This window comes from Ambystoma mexicanum, chromosome 6p (genome assembly GCF_040938575.1).
Source record: "Ambystoma mexicanum isolate Mex_15411 chromosome 6p, UKY_AmexF1_1, whole genome shotgun sequence".
Taxonomy (NCBI): Eukaryota; Metazoa; Chordata; class Amphibia; order Caudata; family Ambystomatidae; genus Ambystoma; species Ambystoma mexicanum.
The window spans coordinates 481,100,620-481,124,093 of NC_090935.1; the positions used below are offsets into that span (position 1 = coordinate 481,100,620).

Below are 23,474 nucleotides of genomic sequence, written 5' to 3' on the forward strand. Positions count from 1 at the left end.
TTAGCCTGTCCAGAATAGGTCTGTATTAGGTTGTTGCCTTCCTAAAACAACCGAGTCATTTAGTAAAGTGTAACATTAGGGTTTACTTTGAGTTAGCTGTGTGCCATCCAAAAGGAAGTTGCAAGAGTTGCTGCTTATCTCAATCTGTATTTCACTGATCTCAAAAGCACCTATAATTGAATACAACATCCTTGAGTTTTAATCCAATAGTATAACTGTGTGTTATCACAAAAGTAGTAAGTTTTCACTGTACCTGGAATAAGTGTTCTACTATTCTCAAAAAGTATATTTATTGTCCAATTGACTTATGTGATGTGTACTGAGCTGCTGTACAACTGGTAGGGTCTGCTGCCCATTACTGAAGGTAATTGTGAAAGTAACCATTGGCTTTTACTCCCCGAGAATAGGTGTGACCTATAATGAACGTCTATGAAAAAGTTTTGACTTCCCTAGAACTACAGTTGGATGTTCCAAATAAGGTTTATACTTTGGTCTGTGTATCTTGAGTATAGTGTTGTGTTTTTATAATTGTGATTGCATATAATTTGTGATATTACTCATTTCCCCCTAGATTTATCTGGGCCTACTTGTATTTAAATAAATGCTTTATTTTTTACATATGTAGTGTTTCAGTGTTTCTTTGGACTATTTGTATTAAAATGTCATTTATACTGATATTACAGGACGCTCTCCCTCCTAAAATAAGCCAGGCTGCTCTGTCTACGCTACCATTAACTCAGGTGGTACAGCCTTATTCTAATAGTGGAGTCTTGTACTGCCTCAGCTGAAGGGTTTTACTAAGCCCTTAGTTGGATTTCAGAAAAAACTGTCCTAACACAGCCCTCCTGAATACCATCCACCCACTCTCTGAAGGGAGGTGTGGGAGTGAGCGCACCAGCGTCTTACCCTCGTATGTCAGGGCTATGAACTCCCTGTTCTGTTCCCGTGACTTATATCTTCACCTCAATTTGTATCTACAAGAGAGCTCAAGTCAGGATTATAAGACTTTGTAAACAATGCCTTCCCACTCGTTGTTAGAGGTCTCTTTGGAGCCAGACCTCCGCACTGCTTTTACAGCTGTTGTCTCTGGATTGTTTTGCTGTGCAGTCTGAACACCATTATTGCTACATGAGTGCGTGCCCTGTTTGAACCAAACTGCTGCAGGAGTCATAGAGCAATTAAACGTGTGGAGTTTGTATACACTGATTTGGCCCAGCTTGTACTTGAACTATGTATTCAGTGAGTACAGTAACACTTCAGTATTATAGCTTATTTTTACCTAGATGGAAGCAGTGGCTAATGTGTTCCAGGATTGTTCATTAAGACTAGATGGTGTGTGGCAGGAAGTGTAATTGAGTTCTGATTTACCGATGTATCATAGTTTAACTCATTTGTGGTTACGCAATACTTGCCTGGCTGTTTATGGTCCTACCCATCTCATTGGTATATTGTTATTTCAGATGAGGAAAAGAAGATGGTTGAAGAGGTGTTTAACAATGCAATTGACTGCTTGAATGATGAAGATAAGAAACTGCCTCAGGTGAGTACTGCTGCTTAAGTCCTGTTGGAAAGGAACCAGGGTCCTCCTGAACCCCCAAGCGCTTTAGAGTTGGGCAAGACCTATTTAAGGCACTATAATGGACCAGGGGCAGGAGGGGCTCTGCGAAGGCTCTCTCATGCAAATATAATCACATACACAGACATTGGCAAGCACTGAAGAAGGTAGTTATTGTCTAAATATAAGGTGATATTAGTTGGATAGATTTGTAATGTCAGATCGCAGGCATTTTAAAAGCTTGGCTAGTGCTGTAGATGAGTCAAACTCCCCCTCCTTCCCAGAAGGAATGTGGCCTGTGAGATTCAAAATGGACCACAGGCTTAGTGTGCGGTGTTCGTCACCATGGCCAGCACAAACTGACTGACCAGTTGTCCATTGCCCATCAAGGGTCCATGTGCCTTTAAAAATAGTACTTGCATGTTTTGTACGTCAAAGTGCATTTAGAGATTAAAAATTATAAGTCTAAATTAGGGAGGAAACTACAGGACCCAGATAAACGTGAGCAGGTCGAGTGGAATATGGCTAGAGTGACTGGAAAATGTTTGAACATGGATAATGTTTAGTTTTTCCTTGGGATAGTCCTCAAGGTTTGTAGAAGTCTGCAGAGCTACAGTGCATTTTTGCATAGTTAGCTTGCCCTGACAAAACCGCTGACAAAAAATAACCTTTGGAGCCTCCCTATTATGGAAAAAGGACTGGTTCGGATGAAGCCATGCTCCAGTGACATCACCATAGCAGGCTGGACCTATATAAACCCCTGCTTGATGCCACTTTTTTCAGGAAGGAAAGGGGAGAGGGACATGAGAAGACCGTTCAGGCAGCAGAGTCCTTTGCTACCATCCTCATTTTGTAAGATTAAACTTGTTATCTTACAAGATCGCCTTTTTGCCTTATTTCCCTATAGGGGTCTATTCATTCTGGTGAGTGTAATTGGGGACACCCTTATAGTTCCTTCTGGGTTGTTTTTTGTAATCCAATCCTAGTCACTTGAATGTCAATCATGTGTTCAGAATCATGGGGAATAAAGTATGTATATGATACTCAACCTTTGTAGAAGCACTATGCTTGTGGCTCAATATGCTATGTTTTAGAGATAAATTCCCTAGCCAAGGATTGAGTCGAACTACTCCAGTAAAGAATAACCTCTGCTGCTGTCCTGAAGGCGCCCTGTCTTTGTGAAGATCTTAAGCAGTCCTGCGAAGGAGCTGCGACCCTTGGGGTGGGGGGTACATCCATTCCTGACGTCTGCTCTGTACCCTGCAAAGGGGAGCCTTTGGAAGTTCCTCAGGACCTTCCTGTGGCTGACAAGCTCCGATTTGGGCTACCGTGCTGCTGGCGTCACCGTTCCTCGGCTGGCCCTACGAGGCTGACCTCTGCGGATCGTTGTCATTCTAGTTCGACTGCGGCAGTGGAGTCCCTTTGCGTCGGCTTGCTGATTTGACCACCTTCCAAAATCGCTTACCCGACCCAAGTCCAGTCCTGAGAGGGGTCCTGCATCGAGTTTTGCTGCATTCTTCCACTCGGAGTACTTGGGGCGGGGGGTGGGAGGGGGGGGGAAATTAGAGCTTCTTACCTACCCTTCCATTATAAGTCAATGGGCTTATAATAAAACCTTTATTCAAATGGATTGTGTCCTCCAACATATTCCTCATCTTAGATGTATTCGTCAGCTTTGGAAAAATATTCTCGGCAGAGAGCAGCGTGCGTCGATGTGCAAGTCCCTCAGAGTCCTCCGTCGAGGGTGACGTCATTGGGTATACAAGTTGCACGCGCAGTGCCTTTTGGCCTCAGTTCTGTTTTTCCACAGTACGTGTTGCTTTGGGAGACTCAGCGCACCTCAATAGTTCTGTGACACAGTTATCATTGTGAAGATATTCGAGATGTCCTCATTGTTGACCACCACTACCCTGCGTTCTGTAAAACTTGCGGTCCAAAATGTCGATCAGGGATCCGCACCGAGAATGTCTGTGATGCCTCGGTGAAAACCATGACACGTGGGTCTGTGCAAAGTGTCGGGCTATGACGGGCAAGGCCTTGCGAGAGAGGAAGAGAAAGCTACAGGTAGGTCGAAAAGCCTCAAGCGTCTAGTTGAGAACCCATGAGGAGAAATCTCCTCGACGCGAAAGGCAAAGACATAGGTCTAGGTACCGAAGTGCTTCCCACCACTCTTTGTCTTTGACGAAAAAGTCTAAAAAGAGATGCCACCAATCCCCTTCCACCTCGTCTTCTGACGAATCCCCCAAAAAATGAAATGCCCCACAAAACATTCTTCCTCCAAAGAATAGGAAGCTTTTAGAATTAAGATGGAGGTTTTTGAAAAGGCTAGCCTTGATCCGCGCCTTCCTCGGAAGCCAGCCGAGAGCGTTACCGTTCCGACACTCGCGCACCCTCGAGCCCGGGTGATCGAAGGAGGAAAGATCGGGAACCCTCCAGGACACCGAGTGATAAAGATCACTCGAGTCGACCGCTCGAGGTCATCCACGCCGTCCGGAACCAGACACCTCAAAGGACAAGCCTTTGAAGAGCATCTCAAACGCCATTGAAGCCAGCTCTGTCGGTGACTGTTATTTTGTCGATCCCGTAGTTTCAAAGGCTCCAGGTCAGTCAGAAACTGACAAAATAGCAGCAAAATAAAGTTACAAGGCCTTCAGCCTCCACTGTAACAGCCCCTCTAGAATAGAGGTATACTTCTCTGCCAAGGGAAGATTTCTTTTTTTTATCCTTGTCTTCAATTTCTGAAGAACAAGAAAGGTCTGAGGAGTAGGGGGTGCCATATTCTAGGCCAAAAGAAACACCCAACTTCCCAGAATGTCTAATTTCTGAGGAAAGCAGAATGAGGGATTTAGTGGAAACTTTGCATAACGCAAGTGGAGTTGACACATCTCCTGAGACAGAATTTGGCAAACCAGGAGAACATGCCAGTCCCTCATATAGACAACTGATGACAAAGGTGGTGGATTATTTAGGCTGGGCTAGACCACCAACTCAGTTCAGCCAGGATGACCTGATTGACATACTGGATCAGGGCCCCACCGAAGAGCCGATTTTACACTTCCATGTAGCCTTACAAAATAGGGTGGCCAAAAATTGGGAGACCCCGAACTCCATTCCTCTTGTGAAAAGTCCCACACGTCAAAATACTGCCCTTCCAGTAGCAACCCCGGCTATCTGTTCTAACACCCCACTCCCGAGAGTCTGGTGGTCCAGGCAGCCACGGCTACATCAAATAAGGTGATCGTACACTACCATCCCTCCGGATAGGGACGACAAGCATGTGGATGGTTGGGCATGCAAGGTATTTTCAGCTGGGAGTATGGCATTAAAATCGGCCAATGCCACATGTGCCTTGGCAACATTTTCGTACACTCTGTGGGAGTGCGTTGCAATGGCGGCGGAGCACATACAAGAAGTGGAAGGATTCCTCGCCATTGTTAGAGATGGAAAGGAGGCCATGCAGGAATCCCTTCAGTCTGGATTGGACACTGCAGATAGTGTGAGCAGGTCCATGGCCACTAGCGCAGTGATGCGCAGATTTGCGTGGTTGCGAAAGTGCGTTTTTGCACCAGATGTGCGAAACCGTCTTTTGAACATGCTTTTGACGGGTCTCAACTTTTCGGCAACAAGGCTGACTAGAGCCTTGAGGTTGCAGAACTTGAAAGCGGCTGCTAAGTCTTTAGGAGCTGCTATTGGGCAACCTCAGCCTTTTCATGCATCAGGACAATCTTGGAGGGGACGATCCTATCGTTATTACTTCTCATATGGGAATGCGAGAGGAATGGCCAATCAGAGGCCAGCGAAAAATCACTCCTGGTGGATGAGGTAAACTTGCTAAGCCAGCTCCAGCTTCCTTACCATCAGCAGCCACAGCATCTGCCCCAAAACCATTTTGAGGACTTGCATCACAAGACACCTGTGGGAGGCAGGCTGTCCCAGCATCTGCAAGAATGGCGAGCCATTACTTCAGATGTTTGGGCTCTAGAAATAATAGCCCAAGGTTACTGCCTTCCTTTTCTAACGCAGCCTCAAAGCAATCCACCGGAGAGACACCCTTTGAAGTTTGCAGACCAGCTCCTACAGCAGGAAGTTTTAACCCTGCTAGAGAAGTGCTATAGAACCTGTAGCGGTGAGGAACAAGGGATGGTACTCCCCATATTTTTTATTCTCAAAAAGGACGGAGGATTGAGACCTATCTTGGACCTAAGGGACTTGAACAAGCTCCTCAGGAAGGACAAGTTCAAGATGGTCACTCTTTCGCAGATCCTTCAGGCCCTTCAACTTCAGGATTGGTTGGTGTCATTGGACCTTCAGGATGCTTATTTTCATGTGCCAATCCATCTTGAGCACAGAAAATACCTGAGGATTGTGGTTGGCAGTTTCGAGTCCTACCATTCGGATTGACCTCCGCCCGAGGGTCTTCACCAAGTTGATGGTAGTGGTGGCAGCGCATCTCAGGAGAGGGGGGGGGGGGTTCATGTCTACCCCTACCTGGACGATTGGTTGATCAGGGTACGTTGTGCCAAGCAAGCCCTGATACATCCGAAAGTCACCTGCCACTTCTCCACATACTGGGCTTCTCCCTCAATTTCAAGAAGTCACAAATGACACCTTCCCAACAGCTCTAGTACATCGGGGCTGTATTAGACACATCCTTGGGAAAGAGCTTGCCTCCCAAGTCGAGGGCTCAAGACATTCTTCAGATGGTCTCCAAATTTCAAAATGCCCAAAATCTCCCGGCCTAAGACTTCTTGAGGTTGCTTGGCCTCATGGCATCCTGCTTTTTCCTGGTGCCAGAAGCACGCCTAAGGATGAGATCCCTTCAACGGGCTCTAAAGACTCAATGGTCCCAATTCTCAGGACAAATGACAGATCTTCAGATTCCGGACAAGGTTTGGCAAGATCTTCTGTTGTGGACTTGCTCAGAGAACGTCCTAAAAGGAGAAAAAAAGTAAACCATGGCCAGATATTAAAATAGTGACTGACGCCTCACTCATGGGGTGGGGGGCTAATGCCAATGATCTGACAATCAGCGGTCGTTTGTCTCCATCGGCCTCCAAACTACAAATCACCCTTTTGTAACTGAGAGCAATCAGACTAGCGCTGAAGGCTGTTCTGCCATCTGTCAGGGTAAAAAATGTACTGATGACGGACAACACAGTGGCAATGCATTACCTAAACAAGAGGTGGTGTAGGGTCACTACCTGGTGTTGGGCAATTCAGGAAGGAATCTCCTTATCGGCAGTTCATCTAGCCGGGGAGGAGAATATGACGGCGGACGCTCTGAGCAGGCAGATTACTGTCCCACTAGTGGGAACAGGCTCAGGAAGTCCTTCAGGAGTTCTACGCCCTTTGGGGAACCCCTCAAGTAGACCAGTTTGCGACCAGAATCAACAAAGTGCGATGGGTATTGCTCAAGGGAATTTCCCCTGAGAGGAGCCCTAGAGAATGCGTTCGTGGTGGAGTGGAAATTTCCACTACTATACGTGTTCCCTCCGATCCCCGTCATTCCTCAAGTCATAAGGAGGTTAAGAAGGTTCAGAAACTGCCTGATCCTAATTGCCCCAGATTGGGCCATGTCGGACCTTCTCGACATGTCCATCTGCCCTCCGTTACGTCTTCCTCAGAGAGAGGACCTTCTCTCATAAAAGGAGGGCCAGGTTCTCCATCCAGAGAGCAGAACTCTCAACCTTCATGCTTGGTACCTGAAAGGCTGAGATACAAGGATTGGGACCTTCCAGATGACGACATGGAGGTGTTGCTTTCGGCAAGAAGGCCATCATTCAAAATCTTTGTGCCGTTGGAAGAGGTTTTGCAACTGGTGCAGGGAAAAGAATGTTGATCCTTTTCTGTGTTCTATACCAGAGGTGTTATCTTTCCTCTTATCACTGGCACATAGAGGTCTCAATGTTGGGAACATTAAAGGTTATCTTGCAGCGCTTTCCATTTTCAAGCGCTTTTCGGAAGAATGTTCCTACTTTAAAATTCCTTTAATACAATTCTTAAAGGGACTCAACAATGTGTTAATTCCTTCTTTCCAAGTCCCAGTTTGGGACCTTAATCTGGTTCTAAAGTTTTTGATGTGTGTCTCTTTTGAACCTTTAGACATATGCCCTTTAAGATGACTTGCGTTGAAAACTGTTTTCTTGGTTGCTTTAACATCTGCACGAAGAGTGCGCGAGTTGCAGGCATTGTCTTCTGGCCCACCCTATACTGTGTTCCACAAGGACAGGGTTGTATTGAGGGTTAAACCCTCATTCTTAAAGTTGTGTCTGATTTCCATTTGAATCAGACCATCATTCTGCCCACATTCTATCCTCATCCCAGCAAGGAGGAGGAAAGATTGCACAGGCTGGACCCGAGAAGAGCTCTAAGCTTTTACATTTCTAGGCTCTTCAAGCTTAGATTGGACAATCCACTTTTCATTGGTTACACTGGAAGGAAATTGGGTCAATCGGTGTCACAACAAACTCTATAACGTTGGATTGTGCTTTGCATCTCAGAATGCTACAGATTAGTGGTCAAAGACCCACCACATGGCTTGAGGGCCCATTCAACCAGAGGCATAGCCTCTTCGACAGCCCTTCAAAGAGGTGTTCCCATCAAATCTATTTGTGATGCTGCGACTTGGTCTTCACTACACACATTTTCTAAATTCTACTGTCTGGATGCTTGGATGTTCCGCCAACATATTCCTCATCGCCCCTCCATCCTACCCCTCTGTAGATTTTCTGGTGTTATTACCACTTCAACTCTCGTAAGGCTGACAACTGGCTACCTGCACTATCTATACAACCGAACAAGAGGGGAAAAAACAGAACTGAGGCCAACGGGCGCCGCGCGTGCTTCTTGTATACCCAATGACTTCACTCTCGACAGAGGCCTCCGAGGGACCTTGACTCGACGACATCGACACATGGCACCCTCTGCCGAGAAAACCTTTCCGAAGCAGCCAAAGCTGGACAAATAAATCTAAGATGAGGAATACGTTGGAGGAACATCGAGTCGTAAGAACGTTACCAGTTGGTAAGTAACTTGTTCTAACACTTTTGGCTTTGCCATTGCTTGCTTGCGCAAGGCTTCCGAAAGTTGGGGCTACTTCTGTTAGCTAGTTTAACTTGTACTCTAACCATAACAACCTTTCACTGGACCTCAGAGACTATACTTCCTGTCTAAGTGCTATCTGTGATTCCCGTTGTGTGGCCTCATTGTGGACCCCTTACAAACTAACCATCTCTGAAGAACTTAGCCTAGACCACCTGTCACTGCTGCCCAAACTAGTTTGGCTACAGCCCTTCCACTGCAACCTTTTTTTCTGATTTGCTGCTTTAGTGTAGCCCTTTTCCTGTAAGTTAGGAGTGCTTTTTAATCACCCTACTTTGGTCCTGGCTGATTTTATCTTGCAAGTGTTTTGGTTGAGGGAGAGAGGGACGTAGGCTGGTGGCAGCTGGAATTGTTTTGACTTCACCAGGGGTCATGAGTGCAGCCTTTCTAATTACATTAGTAGCCCAGTATACCAGTATGGTAGCCATTGTGTTACCCAAGGTTCTCAACCTACTCTTCTGGACCGGGCCTGCCTCCTCATAAACTTCCTCCCTTCTCCTGCAACCCCTGCTTCCTCCCCCCTTACATCTACACCACCACTGATGGGAGTACCACTCCCTACCCCCTGTACACCTCTGCCCCAGAAAACCTTCAAAGGTGGTAACAAGTTTAACTTAGTGTTGGGTAAGATTGTATGCAATACCCTTTGGGTGCACTACAACAACCCTGACCTCCTGGCAATAGGAACCCAACCTTTGGTGTAAGTCTGTACCGCACAGGTTGGTAGCGTGTTGAGGAGCCAGGCTGATCTCAAGAGTCAATGTGAGCTGTAGGGGAGTTGCACAGAGATTCATTGACAAATATTCAAATAAATGCTTACATACAAGGTTTCCTGATTAAACAATTATTTATATAAGTCAGTTTGAGTAAGCCTTCTTCAGAAGGGGCAATATAATAGTAACACACAAATACACTTCAAAATACACTTAGTCTCACTAAATCAGTATGTACTAATTTGGGATGTCCTACAGACACTTCCTACACCCTCAGGTGATTTAAATAAGTAGGACACTGTGGACATTAATATATCACTGTTGCATTTAGGGCAATACTTGGGAGTATGTCAAAGAAAAAGGTTATTGGAACAAAACAGGAGATCTCACAAATATTCTGAAGCAGGTAAGTACTTTTGGTAACCCCCAATGCAAAGTAAGTTAACCCATCCTGGAAGGAAGACAAAACACTGTCAGAGGGAAGAATAGTACTTAAGGGAGCCAGGCCAACAATGTTTTAGAAGTCTTTGTAGAAAAGAAGAAATCAAAGTATGGCCACAAACTGATTAGGCTTGTGAGGTAAAGAAGCTGTTAGCATCGCTACAGAAGCAACAAAGACAAGTCTCAACTGAGAACAAGTGAGGTTACACAACAAGAGGTAAGTTCTCTTAGACTTTACAGTACCTTTGGTTAGACGAAAAGGACTTTGGCTGGCTTCTGTTCCTGGGTAGCTCTGCAGATCCTGGGTTCCTGAGCCTCAGTCGTGGGTACAAGAGGGAGGACGTCGGGAGGACTCCTGAACTGCAACGAGACGGTCGGTGACAGAAAAGGACCAACTTCTATTCAGTGGCTTTTCACGGTTTCAGCTCCTCGCATCCAAGCAAATGGCAACACCGCAGACTCTTGGCTGTCGAGATGGGCTTTCCTTGCATCTGGGGTCCAGCACTCTGAGGTGGCTCTGACAGTCCTGCTTCCTGGGAGTCTGGAGGATCTTCCTGGTGCTCTTGGCCACTTAAAAGCAATGCGCACTTTCTGGTATTCCTCGCCCTGGCTCTATGGTTTCCAGCAGCAACGGCAGTGGAACTTCAACTAGCTCCGAGAGCCACAGGCTCAGGTCAGTACTCCACAGCCAGCGGCACCCAGCACTCCTATTGCTCCGCATCAACAGGACGCCTTGGTTGACACGGATGAAGAGGAGGACCCGGACACGCCGTCGTCGGCCAAAGCCTTCCACAATCCCCTGGGCCTTCCCCAGCCCGAGGTGGAACAAGCAGAGGCAGGGGTCTTGGCAGAGGCCTTCACTCTATGCCCCACAGCTAGAACAGGGATTCGGATGCAAAAGGATGTGGTTGCGTTGGCCAAAAAAGGGATGGCTTAAACCCCATTCAGCCCAGCCCACCACCAGGCGCACCAATGCCAAGTTTAGGCAAATGGAGGGTGGAACCCCTCTTGCTATCGGCACACCCTCAGCCACATTCCTCTGACTCTGATCATCATAGCTTCGATATACTCCAAGCTGCAGTCCTCTTCAGCGACATCAGCTTCAGCACTCTTGGGAAAGGAGGAGAAAGTCCTGGAAGCATACGGGAAGAAAATGTACTCTGCTTCCCTCCATCTGCATCAGTGAAATATGGATGCTATGCTGGCAGCTGTCAAACTGCGGCTTATGCAGGAAATTGCCAGCTTCCTTCCGGTACAGAGCCAGGCACACTTCAAGGCCTGGCTGGCAGAGGCCTAAATTGTCACCCAAGACATGACCCCTGTGGTTGTGCCATTTGCTTCGCTACGGACATAAAGGACGGCCTGGCTTTGGGCATCCAAATTCAACCCAGACGTACAGGAACGCATACTGGACCTTCCCTTTTGTGCGTGGCGTCCTCTCCCGTGCCACCACAGATGAGCACTGGATAAGAAGAAACAGTTCTCAGACTGCAAAAGCCATCCTCATGAAGGCCACTCCCACAGCGTATAGCCAGAGGCACCAGCGTTCAGACAAGGTTCGGCCCTTCAGCGGGTTCCAGGGTTTCCAAGAACAATCCAGGCAACCGGACAGGTTCCCCAGCCAGCACAGGTGCAAGCAATACAAGCTTGCACACTAGGGATTCTTTCAATCCCCCTACTCTGCCTCAAAGGCAAAGAAGGCATGACACGCCCATCCGGCCCCACCTGTCTCCGGTGGGGGGCAGGTTTGCCCTTTACTACCAATGCTGGCACACCAGGTTCGCAGACCCCTGGATCCTATCAGTAGTATCCTCTAGCTACCACCTACGAATCCCTTCCACTCCTCTCCTCCGCTCCCACAGATTGGGACAACACCTCTGTTGGTGGAAATTCGCTCACTCATAGAGTGTCGGGTGGTGGTAGTCGCGCAGGCTTGTCTTCTATTCACGAATTGTCTCCATCCACAAGATGAACCAGGCTGGCCTGGGGGGGGGGGGTGTTTGACCTTTCCACCTTGAACCTTTTCCTCCCTCTTCAAAAGTTCAAGATGGTTACCCCAGCGCTTATAGCAGAGACACTGTGCAGGGAAGAATGGATGTGCTCCCTGGATCTGGCAGCCCCATCGGTCCTTTCTAAGATTCAGGATCATGGGCTTCCACTTCGAATACAAGGTTCTACCCTTTGGCCTCAATTCAGCTCCCATGGTCTTTACAAGACTGAACATGGTGGCCGCCCTCCTCAGGGCTCAGGGGCACCACGTCTATCTATACCTAAATGACTGGCTCTTCAGGGCAGTGTCTCCGGAGGCAGTCCACCACCCAGCCTCTGCCCTCATGCTTACACTATACAAATTGGGATTTTCCATCAATCTCAGGAAGTCACAGCTCGAACCCACTCAGTCTCTGATGTTCCTGGGCCTCATCTGGGATACCAGCTCAGAGAATATATTCCCCTCAGAGGACAATATCATAGCCATCAAGAGGGCCACGGGCCACTTTCTCAGCAGACCGGTGACCTCGGCATGTTGGTACCAACACCTTGGAAATTATGGCGGCATGAGATTACAGTTGCACTTGGAGGCCTCCTGGAATCAGGAGAGGGGTTCCCAGGCGGAACTGGTCAACATCTCACATCTCCACCAGGATCTGTTCTGGTGGCGCTCGGACAGCAACTTGCGGAGAGGCTGGCCCTTTCGTTCTAGCTCTGCAGGTAACCATCACCATGGACTCATTTTGGAGGGTTGGGGAGCTACACTTGACAACCAGCGTATGGAGTATGGTCCTGGCAAGAGTAGGAGGCCCACATCAACATGCTGGAGTTGGTGGCCATCTGGCTCGCTCTCAAAGCCTTCCTCCTGATCAGTGGCCGGTCAATCCTTATTCAAACGGACCGCTCCACCAGCATTTATTATATCAAAAAGTAGGGGGGCACTAGGTCCCCTCCCCAATGCACCCTAGGAGTGGGCCCTGGAAACAGCATGCACCTGATAGCAATTCACCTCCCCGGGGAGTCGAACCTGGAGGCGGACAGGCTCAGCAAGTTGGGTGCACAACTCTGAGTGGCAACTGGACCACCAGGTTCTGCAGGGAATCTTCTACAGGTGGCATTCTCATCACATCAGGTGGATCTCTTTGCCACCTGACACAACAGGAGATGCCCCCAGTTTGCATACTTGCAGGGACAGGGCTGGGGCTCAATGGGCGATGCACAGATTTAGTGCAACATGCACACATGTGCCTTCCTGCCCACTCCCCTATTACACAAGGTAGTATGCAAGATATGGGAATCCAAACACCTATGGATCATCCTCGTAGTTCCGTGGTGGCCAGCAAGGCCTTGTTTCTCCGAACTCCTCACTGTCAGATAAATCTTCCGCTGGGCCCAGCTCACCTACTATCACAGCAGGGCAGTATAGTCATCCACCCTGCCCCCAGAGGTTGGCTCTCTCAGAGCGGTTCCTCAACAGGTATCAATAAAGCATTTGCCCCAGGCTGACATGGGCGCAAGGAGTGATGCTACCAGTACAAAAGCAAATGGAGCAGTTGTCACTGGGCGGCTTCTAGGGTGGTTGATCCACTGACCTGCACGTTGGATGACGTGCTATCCCTCTGCACACCTCGCTCACTATGGGTGCAGGTTGACACATGCCGCATCTATCTGGTGGCTATTGCATCCTATCAGATATCTCCTCCTCCAACCCGGTGGTTAAGACACCTGGCTGGCCTGACCAGGGTTTACCCACCTTTTCAAGAAGCCACACCCCGTGTGGGATCTGGGCACCCTGGCGTATAAAGCATTCGAGCTATTGGTGTCCACGGACGACATGCTCGTCACCATTAAAACAGCCCTCCTGGTAGGCCTTACCTTTGCATGCAGGGTCAGTGAAATCCAGTCTCTGTTGGCTTCAGAGCTGTATACTACTTTACATAAAGACAGTGGTGCTTAGAACGCACCCAGCATTCTTACCTAAGGTGGTCTCCTCTTTTCATCTGAATGAAGATAGTCCTACCAACTTGCTTTGCGGACCCCAAGGATGATGCTCAGAGGGTATTGCACTGTCTAGATGTTGGGCAAGCCCTAAAATTCTACCTCGACAGAATCAAGAGCTTCCACGAATCAGATGCTTTTTTTTGTCAACCTTGGTGGGTCAAAGCCAGGCTATCGGGCTTCCAAGGCCTCCATAGCAAGATGGATAGTTATGGCCATCCGAGGCATACGAGGGGCAGCACAAACCTCTCTAGCGAATATGCATGGCCACTCTATCGGAGCCAATGCCACAGCGGTGGCCTTTCAGAGGCATGTCCCGTGGCAGTTCATCAGCAGGGCCGCTAGGTGGGCTACACCTTCAGCTTTCTGCAAGCACTACTGCTTGGATGCCAGCTCCAGGTTGGAAGCAGCATTTGGTCAGGCAGTTTTGAGGAGCTTGTTTACCTAGGAGGTTCACCTCGCCACCCTGGCGCTACACTCTGTTGTAATCGCCCATAATGTATTTAGGAAAGGGGACAGGACGTAGCAGTAATTATAAATTAGTCGCCGTAGTGACTGACGTACTCCTAGACCATAGTTCCCTTTCCTTCATACATCCCACCAACCTCCCCCCAATTAAACTAGTGTCATTCGGCAATGGTAATATTGTTGGTGCGCCAAAGGGGACTGAGGAGTGGTGCTGTGGGGGGAGTCAAGGGAATGCTTGCTCCCAGGGTGCGCCCCTGAGTGCTTCTAAATTTAAAGGGGAAGATGATTTTTTCTGGTGAAAAGGGTTCCGTCTCCCTTCCCTAACGGGGGACGCCCATACAGTATGGAGGAAAGGGGACTATGGGCTAGGAGTAAGTTGGTCTCTATGGTGAGTAATTTATGATTTCGAGGGGATTGGGTCCTCCGACATATTCCATATTTATGACAGTAATCACCACAGCTGTGCTGCTTCGGAAAATCTTTCTGCGTCGATGACTTCGATACGCCGTCCTCGAAGACCTCGGCCGACGTCACCAGATGTTATAAGTAGGACGCACGACGCCCGTAGCCTCAGTTCCGTTTTTTCCGCGAACGTGTTTGCTTTGGAGATCTCGGCGCGCCTAGACTCTTTGGAGTTTCTGTTCTTTCGGTTCTTCGAACCTGTTAGTTTTGTGAAGTATTATCGGGATGTCTTCCTCTTCTTCCACCCCGCGTCCGGACTTCAAGAAGTGTGGGGACTGCAGGTCCAAGATGTCGGTGACGGACTTGCACGACGCCTGCCTCTGGTGCCTCGGGGAGGCCCACGACACGGATGATTGTGTCGACTGCCAGTTGCATACGTCCAAGGCCTTGCGGGAACGTAAGAAGTAGCTTCGTCGGTCGGTAAGGTGTCCAAGCCCCGGAAAGCGAGGTCCACTGGGCTTTCGAGGGGCGACTCTCTGCATCGTAGTCGTAAGTCTAGGGGGTCTCGGTCCTGGAGTGGGTCCTGCCTCTTCGAGGCACTCCCGGAAGCACCGTCATCGGTCGCCTTCCCCGTCCTCATCTGAGGACTCCGCCCGTCGGCGGGTTTCTTATCCCACCAAGCGTTCCTCTCCGGAGGAATGGGCTTCCTTCGGGAAGAAAATGTTGGCGATTCTTGAATCGCAGGGCTCCAGTCTGTCCGCGCCTTCGAGACGGGTCGGTCTTGACCGTACTAGAGACCCTGTTCGTACGCCTTTGGGCTCGGGTGGTCGGCACAATTTGTGGGCGAGGTCCCGCTCGGACAAGGGGGAATCGTTCTAGTCGTGCCCGTTCCAGGTCCCGGTCCTCGACGCCCTCGAGACCGCGTGGACCTGTGAAGTCTTCGAAGACATTGACGCCTGTGGCGCCGAGGTCGTCGACGGACTCTTTAGAGGCCCTGCCTCTGAGGAAGTCGTCTACGTCATCGACGCCTAGGCTGTCGAGAGACCTGCTCGGGGCTCCGGCCTCGAGGTCTGTGTCGAAGCAGTCAATGCTGTCTGTGTTGGGGAGAATTCTCTTATAAGGCTAATTTCCCAAACCTAGTGAGTCCCCCAGCAGCTTTGCTGGATTTTTTTTTTCTTCTCTCCTGCTAAGAGCGACTCTCTTCCTCCGACTCTTAGGCATGATTTGATTTATGTCTTTGATTTTTTGTGTGCTTATGGGCTATGGGGTCTTTTACTCCATAGGGTATCATCTGTTTTTCATGTTACACAGCACCCTCAGTGCAGTAACACAGGGGCGTCATAGTGACCCCCAAACATAGACTCCATACCCTGGGACTGAATACGGTCTCCCAGGGCATGTAAAGTCACCATTGTTTTTACTAGTCCAAAATTGTTAACAGAACCAGTACAAACCATCATATTATGGAAGTACTGGAAGGGGTTAATTCGATTGCCACACAAAATATTGAACTGTAATATTTCCTATGGGATTTTCCCATTGATTTTAAACGCACTACTTTTTGATGCAATGTTAAAGATGCTGCTGGTTTATTTATTTAATATTAAATCAACGGTTGGCTCTTTTTGCCAGAACTTTTCTAAAATGGCGTTTGTGTCTGTCTCTAACTCCAACCAAGGTCGAGTCCTTTGTTCCACTTTTTGGCGGGCTTCTCCACAGAGGCCCTCCAAATGGTGCTACTGGATCAACCAGTTTGCCCTTTTCGCCTTCCAAAGACGTCTCTTGGTCGAATTGCCCGTGCCAAGCACCCCGGGGGCCGGATAGCCAAGCTTCACCACTTTGACCGTGAATAAAAGGAACGCACCTTTTAACTGACGAACTCCGCGGCTGGTTTCATCCCTGGGCAGTGCAACGACTCCAAGTTTCCTCCTGGACGAAATCCTCTATTCCCCTGGTCGAAACAACAAACTACAACCACAGCCAGGAACTACTGCCACCGCTGGAGCTTCCTCTCTTTAAGGTACTGTGTTCTGCCTGCCCCCCCCCTTTCTTTGGTTTGCCCAAGGTGACCCTTAAATCCTTGGCTTTCCAACTGGGTTGGCCCCAGACCTTCTAAACTTTACTTCTTGAATCACCCCAACCTCTTTTGAACATTCTGCAAAGACTTTTAGTGCATTTTGAACTGTGTGCTCTTGGGCACATTTCGCTTTGCTCCATTTAAAGTGGGCCTGGCCTATGAACTTTGGCTCTACAGTGTATACTGCCTTTACTCCCTTGCTTTGAACTTCTAAAAATGTTGGGAACTGTTTTATTTTTATGCCCTGCCCTTTTCTCTCCTTTTAACTTATGTATTGCAGTGCCATCTAGGTTACACGCTCACATCTGCTTTAACAAATGCTGGTGTTTTAACTCTGACTTGTCTAATAGTTATCAAGGGAGGTGTCTATACTTTACCTGACTGTGTTTTAACTTGCTTTTGATTTAGAGTGCTAGTGTATTTCCTGAAGTGTGTTTTAAATAAATAATTATATACTTTTGATACAAAGCTCTGGTCAGTGTTTGTTTGCTCTACTGTGTTTTTAGCTCTATTGTGTATACTCTATATACTGCCCTACTCTTCTTGAGAGAGGTCCGACTGCTCAGCCACAGCTACCAGGTAAATCTGGGTGGTGCAGTCTGCTACCAATTGGGTTTACTGCTTACTCCTGTAGTCTTAATCTTTTTGCAGTGTTCCCTAAGGGAACTGCACAGGATTCTGCCTAACAGTCGGCGCCACGCTCAACGTCGACGCCGCTTCCATTGACGCCCTCAACGCCTTTCGAGGCTGTGGTGTCGGAGGTACCCCGTGGCACAGGGAACCCCCTAGAAAGGCTCTGGCAAAACATGTCTTTCTCCCTTATTCAATGCCCACTTTCCAGCCTATGGATTATGTTTCCGTGGTGGAAGAGGGTTCTGAAGATGGGTTGGTTCCTGACACTGTACCAGATGAGATTCTTTCTGGTCATAGCCAGATTGAGGACTTGCGCCAGTCACTGCATGACGCCAGGGGTCTGGACACCTCTCCGGAGGTGGAGTTCTGTAGGCCTGAGCCTGGCACCCAGGCCGAGTCATCATACCGGCGCCTTATGTCGAGAGTCACGGACTACTTAGGGTCGTCGGCGCCCCCAGTTGATTTTGTGCAGGATGACCTTACGGATATCCTCGATCAAGGTCCACCCACTGACACGGTACTGCCATTCCATATGGCTCTGCAAAGAAGGGTGGCAGCGGCTTGGACTTCTCCGGAGAGTCTCCAGGCAGTGGGCAAGTTTTTGCGGCGAAAATACCGCCCAGCCAGTAGCGACCCCTGCTACTTGACCACGCACCCCACTCCGGAGAGTTTGGTGGTGCAGGCGGCTACGGCCCCAGCAAAGGAGGCATTGTATCCTACCATCCCTCCTGATAGGGACGACAATCGTTTTGATGGCTGGGCGAAGAAAGTGTTTTCTTCAGGGGGTATGGCTCTTCAGGCGGCCAACTCCGTACGTGCCTTGTCACGTTTCACGCACTCTTTCTGGAACTGTATTTCCTTAGCGGCTGAACATATTCCCGATGGGGACGAACGGGATGGTTTTCTTGCTATTATTCAGGATAGCAAGGATGCCATGTGTGAGTCCGTTCAGTCGGGTTTGGACATGGCAGACTGTCAGCCGGACCATGGCGGCGAGCACCATAATAAGCAGGTTTGCGTGGTTTCGGAAGTCGGGGTTTGCTCCTGATGTGCAAGCCAGGCTCCTCAACATGCCCTTTGATGGTGAACATCTTTTTGGCAGCAAGGCTGACGAGAGCCTTGAGAGGTTGCAGACCTCCAAAGCTGCAGCAAAGTCATTGGGCGCTGCAGTCTGCCAACCTCCGCCTTTTCGTCCTAGGGGACAGCAATGGAGGGGAGGTTCCTTTCGTAATTACTCATCCTTTAGTAAAGCGAGAGGAGCTGCAAGTCGGAGTGCCAGAGGTGGAAAACAAGGTACTCAAAAGGCCGCGCGAGCAGTTGCCTCTTTGCCCTCATGCAACGCCGCAGCCGCTTCTGCTGAGTCATGAGGCCCATGCTTCACCGGTTGGGGGAAGGCTGGTGCAGCACCTTGTAGAATGGCGTGCCATTACTTCAGATGTGTGGGTTCTGGAGATAATGGCCCACGGCTACTGTCTTCCTTTCCGGCAGAGGCCTCACGACAATCCACCAGGGAATCTCTCTTTGAAGAGTCCGGATCCGTTCCTTGTGCAGGAAATTTAATCCCTGCTGGAGAAAGGCGCCATAGAACTGGTGCTTGTAGCGGAGAGGAACAAGGGATGGTATTCCCCATATTTTTTGATTTCGAAGAAAGACTGGGGATTGAGACCCATCATTGACTTGCGCGGTTTGAACAAACGCCTCAGGAAGGACAAGTTCAAGATGGTGACTCTCCCAAGTCCTCCAGGCCCTTCAACTTCAGGACTGGTTGGTGTCTCTCGACCTCAAGGAAGCTTATTTTCATGTGCTGATTCATCCCAAGCACAAGAATTACCTGAGGTTCGCGGTTGGCGACTCGCACTTTCAGTTTTCGGTCCTGCCGTTCGGATTGACCTCTGCCCCGAGGGGTTTCACCAAGCTCATGGTGGTGGCAGCGTATCTCGGGAAAGGGGGGATTCACGTCTACCCCTACCTAGATGATTGGTTGATCAGGGCGTGCTCTCCCGAGCCATTCCTGGATCATCTGTCCGTCACCTGTCACTCCCTTCACAGGCTGGGCTTCTCCCTCAACTTGAAGTCCCACTTGACGCCAACTCAGCGGCTCCAGTACATCGGAGCAGTGCGCAACACATCACTGGGGCTGTTTCCCCCTCCCTAGGTGAGGGCTCACCACATTCAACAGATGGTGCACAAGTTTCAACATGCCCAGAGTCTCCCAGCATTCGAGTTCTTGAGGTTGCTCAGCCTCATGGCATCCTGCATTCTTCTGGTGCCAGAGGCCAGGTTGCGGATGAGATCTCTGCAATGGGCTCTCAAACTCCAGTGGTCTCGGTCCTCCGGCAGGATGTCGGACCCCGTTCAGGTGCCGCCCTCGGTTGCCCAGGACCTTCTGTGGTGGGCCGACAAAGGCAATCTGATGAGGGGGGCTCTGTTTTGGCTACCCTGGCCGGAGGTGATGATCGTGATGGACGCATCCCTCACGGGATGGGGAGCTCATGCCAACGAGCTGACAGCAGTTGTTCGTCTCTGGAGTCCAGACTCCATATCAATCAGTTGGAGCTGATGGCCGTCAGGCTTGCTCTGAAGGCTTTTCTGCCGACTGTGCGAGGAAAGAATGTCCTGATTCTGTTGGACAACACAGTGGCCAGGCACTACCTCAACAAAAAGGGGGTGGGGGGCAGGGTCACTTCCTCTGTGCAGGGAGGCGATGCAGCTCTGGTTCTTGGCCATCCAGCGGGAAATTTCGATCTCGGCAGTTCATCTGGCCGGAGACGAAAACGTGACGGATGCTCTGAGCAGGCAGAGCGTGATCTCATGAATGGGAGCTGGCTCAGGAGATTCTACTGGAGATCTTCGCCCTTTGGGGGACCCCTCAAGTGGATCTCTTCGCCTCCAGTGTCAACCAGAAGTGCGAAAGGTTCTGCTCACAGGAATTTCCTCCAAGAGTAGCCTTGGGGGACGCGTTTGTGGTGGAGTGGTCCTTGCCACTGCTGTACGCGTTTCCTCCAGTCCCCGTCATTCCGCAAGTTCTGAGGAGTTTCGGTTCCCAGATGATCCTCATTGCTCCAGCATGGGCTTGGAGGACGTGGTACCCGGACCTTCTAGACTTGTCCATCTGCCCTCCATGTCGTCTTCCCTCCCGAGACGATCTGCTCTCACGGGAGGAGGGTCAGGTTCTCCATCCAGAGGTCAGATCCCTCCACCTTCACGCTTGGCTTCTGAAAGGTTGAGTTATAATGATTGGGACCTCCCAGAAGACGTGATGGAGGTGTTGCTTTCGGCCAGACGGCCGGCAACAAAGTCCCTGTACCGTTGCTGTTGGAGAAAGTTCTGCGACTGGTGCAGTGTTCAGAATGTGGATCCTTTTTCCTTTGACATTCCTGTCGTTCTGTCTTTTTTGCTTTCTTTGGCCCACAAGGGCCGGCAAGTGGGTACCATTAAAGATTACCTGGCGGTGCTGTCTATATTTAAGTGCTCATCCGAGTGTTATTATTTTAAAATCCCTTTCATTTCTCAGTTTCTGAAAGGGCTCACTGTGTTCTCTCCGTCACCTTTCCAGGTTCCCGGTTGGGATCTGAACCTTGTTCTCAAGTTTCTAATGGGTGCTCCCTTTGAGCCTTTGCACTCTTGTCCTTTGAGACTGTTAACCCTTAAAACTGTATTTTTAGTTGTCGTTACTTCCGCTCGCAGAGTGAGTGAGTTACAGGCACTTTCAGTTAAGCCACGCTTCACTGTGTTTCATAAGGACAGGGTTGTCCTTAGAGTTCGTCCTCCTTTTCTTCTGAAGGTGGTGTCGGAATTTCATTTAAGCCAGGTTATTCTTCCGGCATTTTATCCTCCTCCACATCCTGGTAAGGAAGAGGAGAGGCTCCACAGTCTGGATCCTAGGAGAGCTTTAAGCTTCTACATTTCACGCATGTCCTGGCCATCAACTCTTTATTGGTTACGCTGGAAGGCGTTTGGGACAAGCAAGCAGACTTTGTCTCGATGGTTTATCTTGACAATTTCTGAATGTTACCGCTTGGTGGGTAAGGACCTTCCTGTAGGCTTACGGGCCCATTCTACCAGGGGTATGGCTGCCTCTACTGCCCTGCAGAGGGGTGTTCCTATTCGTAACGTCTGTGATGCAGCCACCTGGGCTTCGGTCCATACGTTTGTACATCACTACTCCCTCGATTCTATCCGTGGGCAGGATCTGGCCTTTGGCAAGGTGGTCCTTTACTCTGCAATTTGATTGGGCATTCTAAATTTGTATATTCTAAATTCTTTTCCCACCTCCTTACTCTGAAATTTGATTGGGCATTGTAAATTTGTATATTCTAAATTCTTTTCCCACCTCCTTACGTTGGTACTGCTTTGGGAGTCTGTCATAAATATGGGATACCTCAGAGGACCCAATCCCCTCTAAGAACAAGTTACTCTTACCTGGTAACGTTCTTTCGATGGGATGGTCCGACGTATTCCATATCGCTCCCTCCCTGCCTACCCTGCTACAGAATTTCTTACGCGATTGCAGCTTATGTTTCCGCAAGGCTTTCGGTGGTCATACTGGCAGAAAATTGGTGCCACGCGTTCTGGGAAAAAAAACTACAACTGAGGCTATGGGCGTTGTGCATCCTACTTATAACATCTGGTGCCGTCGGAGGAGGTCCTCTAGGACGGCATATCGACGTCATTGACTCAGGACGCAGACGCCGAAAGATTTTCCAAAGCAGCACAGCTGTGGTAATTACTGTCATAGATATGGAATACGTTGTCGGACCATCCCATCGAAAGAACGTTACCAGGTAAGAGAGTAACTTATTCTTCTGTCAAAAGTTTCTCCAAGCAGAGATTGGAGGCGGGTGGCAGGTCTCGCTCCTCGGCTGGTGCCTCCCTGCCCCTCTCAGACTTTAGACGGTCCTCCTTAAGTTCCTGTTAGGACAGTTCTTCTAAAGTCCAACTAAAGGCTTAGTAAAACCATTCAACTGAGGCAGTACAAGTCTCCCCTCTTAGTATAAGGCTGTACCACCTGAGTTCAGGGTAGCGTAGACTGAGCAGCCAGGCTTATCTTAGGAGGGAGAGAGGGCTATAGAATCAGTACTAATAAATTGGATTACAAATGGTCCAAAGAGAAACAAGCACTAATGTATTCTGAAAGTAATTGGTTTATTATATATATATATATCTATCTATCCACAAAGCATAGACCTTATTTAGAAAACTAACAGTATTTCCAGGTAAGTCGGACCTTATCCAACACATTCAGTACAGGTCACACCTATTCTTGGGGAGTAAAACCAATAGTTACTTTTTAAATTACTTTCAGTAATATAAGGGTAGTAGACCCTACCAGTTGTATTGTGACGCTCAGCAAGAAATTACATAGTAAACCAACTGGACAATCTACTTTTTGTGAATAGTGGAATACTTATTCTAGGCACAGTAAAAACGTAGAACTACTGTGATAAGTTATACTAGGCGAGTAAAACCTAAGGATGTAATATTCTATTACAGGGGCTTTTTAAATCGGTAAACCGATTGAGATAAGCAATAACTCTTGCAACTTATTTTAGGATGGCAAACGGCTACCTCAAGTAAAACCTAGCTCCTTTTTGAAGGAGCTATCAGCAACTTAAAGGCAGGTGTACAGCTCAGACTGTGTGTCTAACACTGTCCAGGGAAAGAAAAACCCAGTTGCACTTCATGAATGATTTTCTCCAGCATGAAGTCTTGTATGGATTCACATCCTCATGAATATTCCCAGTCGTCGGGCTGGGAATCCTCGGTAAAAGAGTTTGTCTAGTTTCTAAACGGTCTTTCTCCTATAAACAAATCACTGAGCTCTGGGTCATACTGCCCCCAGCCAATGACTGCCCTTTAACTAAGCCCCTCCTCTGGCAGCCATCTTCAGATTTTTAATGCACGTTCAAGTGTTGGGAGTTCTCGCGTTTTGCTCTTCTGCGTTTTTCGCTTTTTGTAATAGAGAATTCTATTTTTTGGTCAGTCGAGCCTGTGTGCTCCATCGTTCATCCTTCCGATTAACGGGGACCTGTTTTTTGGCATCTCTTTGCCTTTCAAAGGCAGAAATCCTCGAGTGGTGTTCCTGGAAAATTCCAGA

General features: G+C 48.8%; 1 protein-coding gene across 2 annotated transcripts in view; it reads left to right on the forward strand.

The window, feature by feature from the left end:
• Window positions 1-23,474, forward strand: part of MTREX (Mtr4 exosome RNA helicase) — a 1,095,475-nt gene that overhangs the window by 349,296 nt on the left and 722,705 nt on the right. For both annotated transcript variants that reach the window (XM_069627280.1, XM_069627281.1), the window contains exon 12: window positions 1,461-1,540. In XM_069627280.1, coding sequence (XP_069483381.1) covers window positions 1,461-1,540 — 80 coding nt within the window. The remainder of the gene's footprint in view (window positions 1-1,460; window positions 1,541-23,474) is intronic.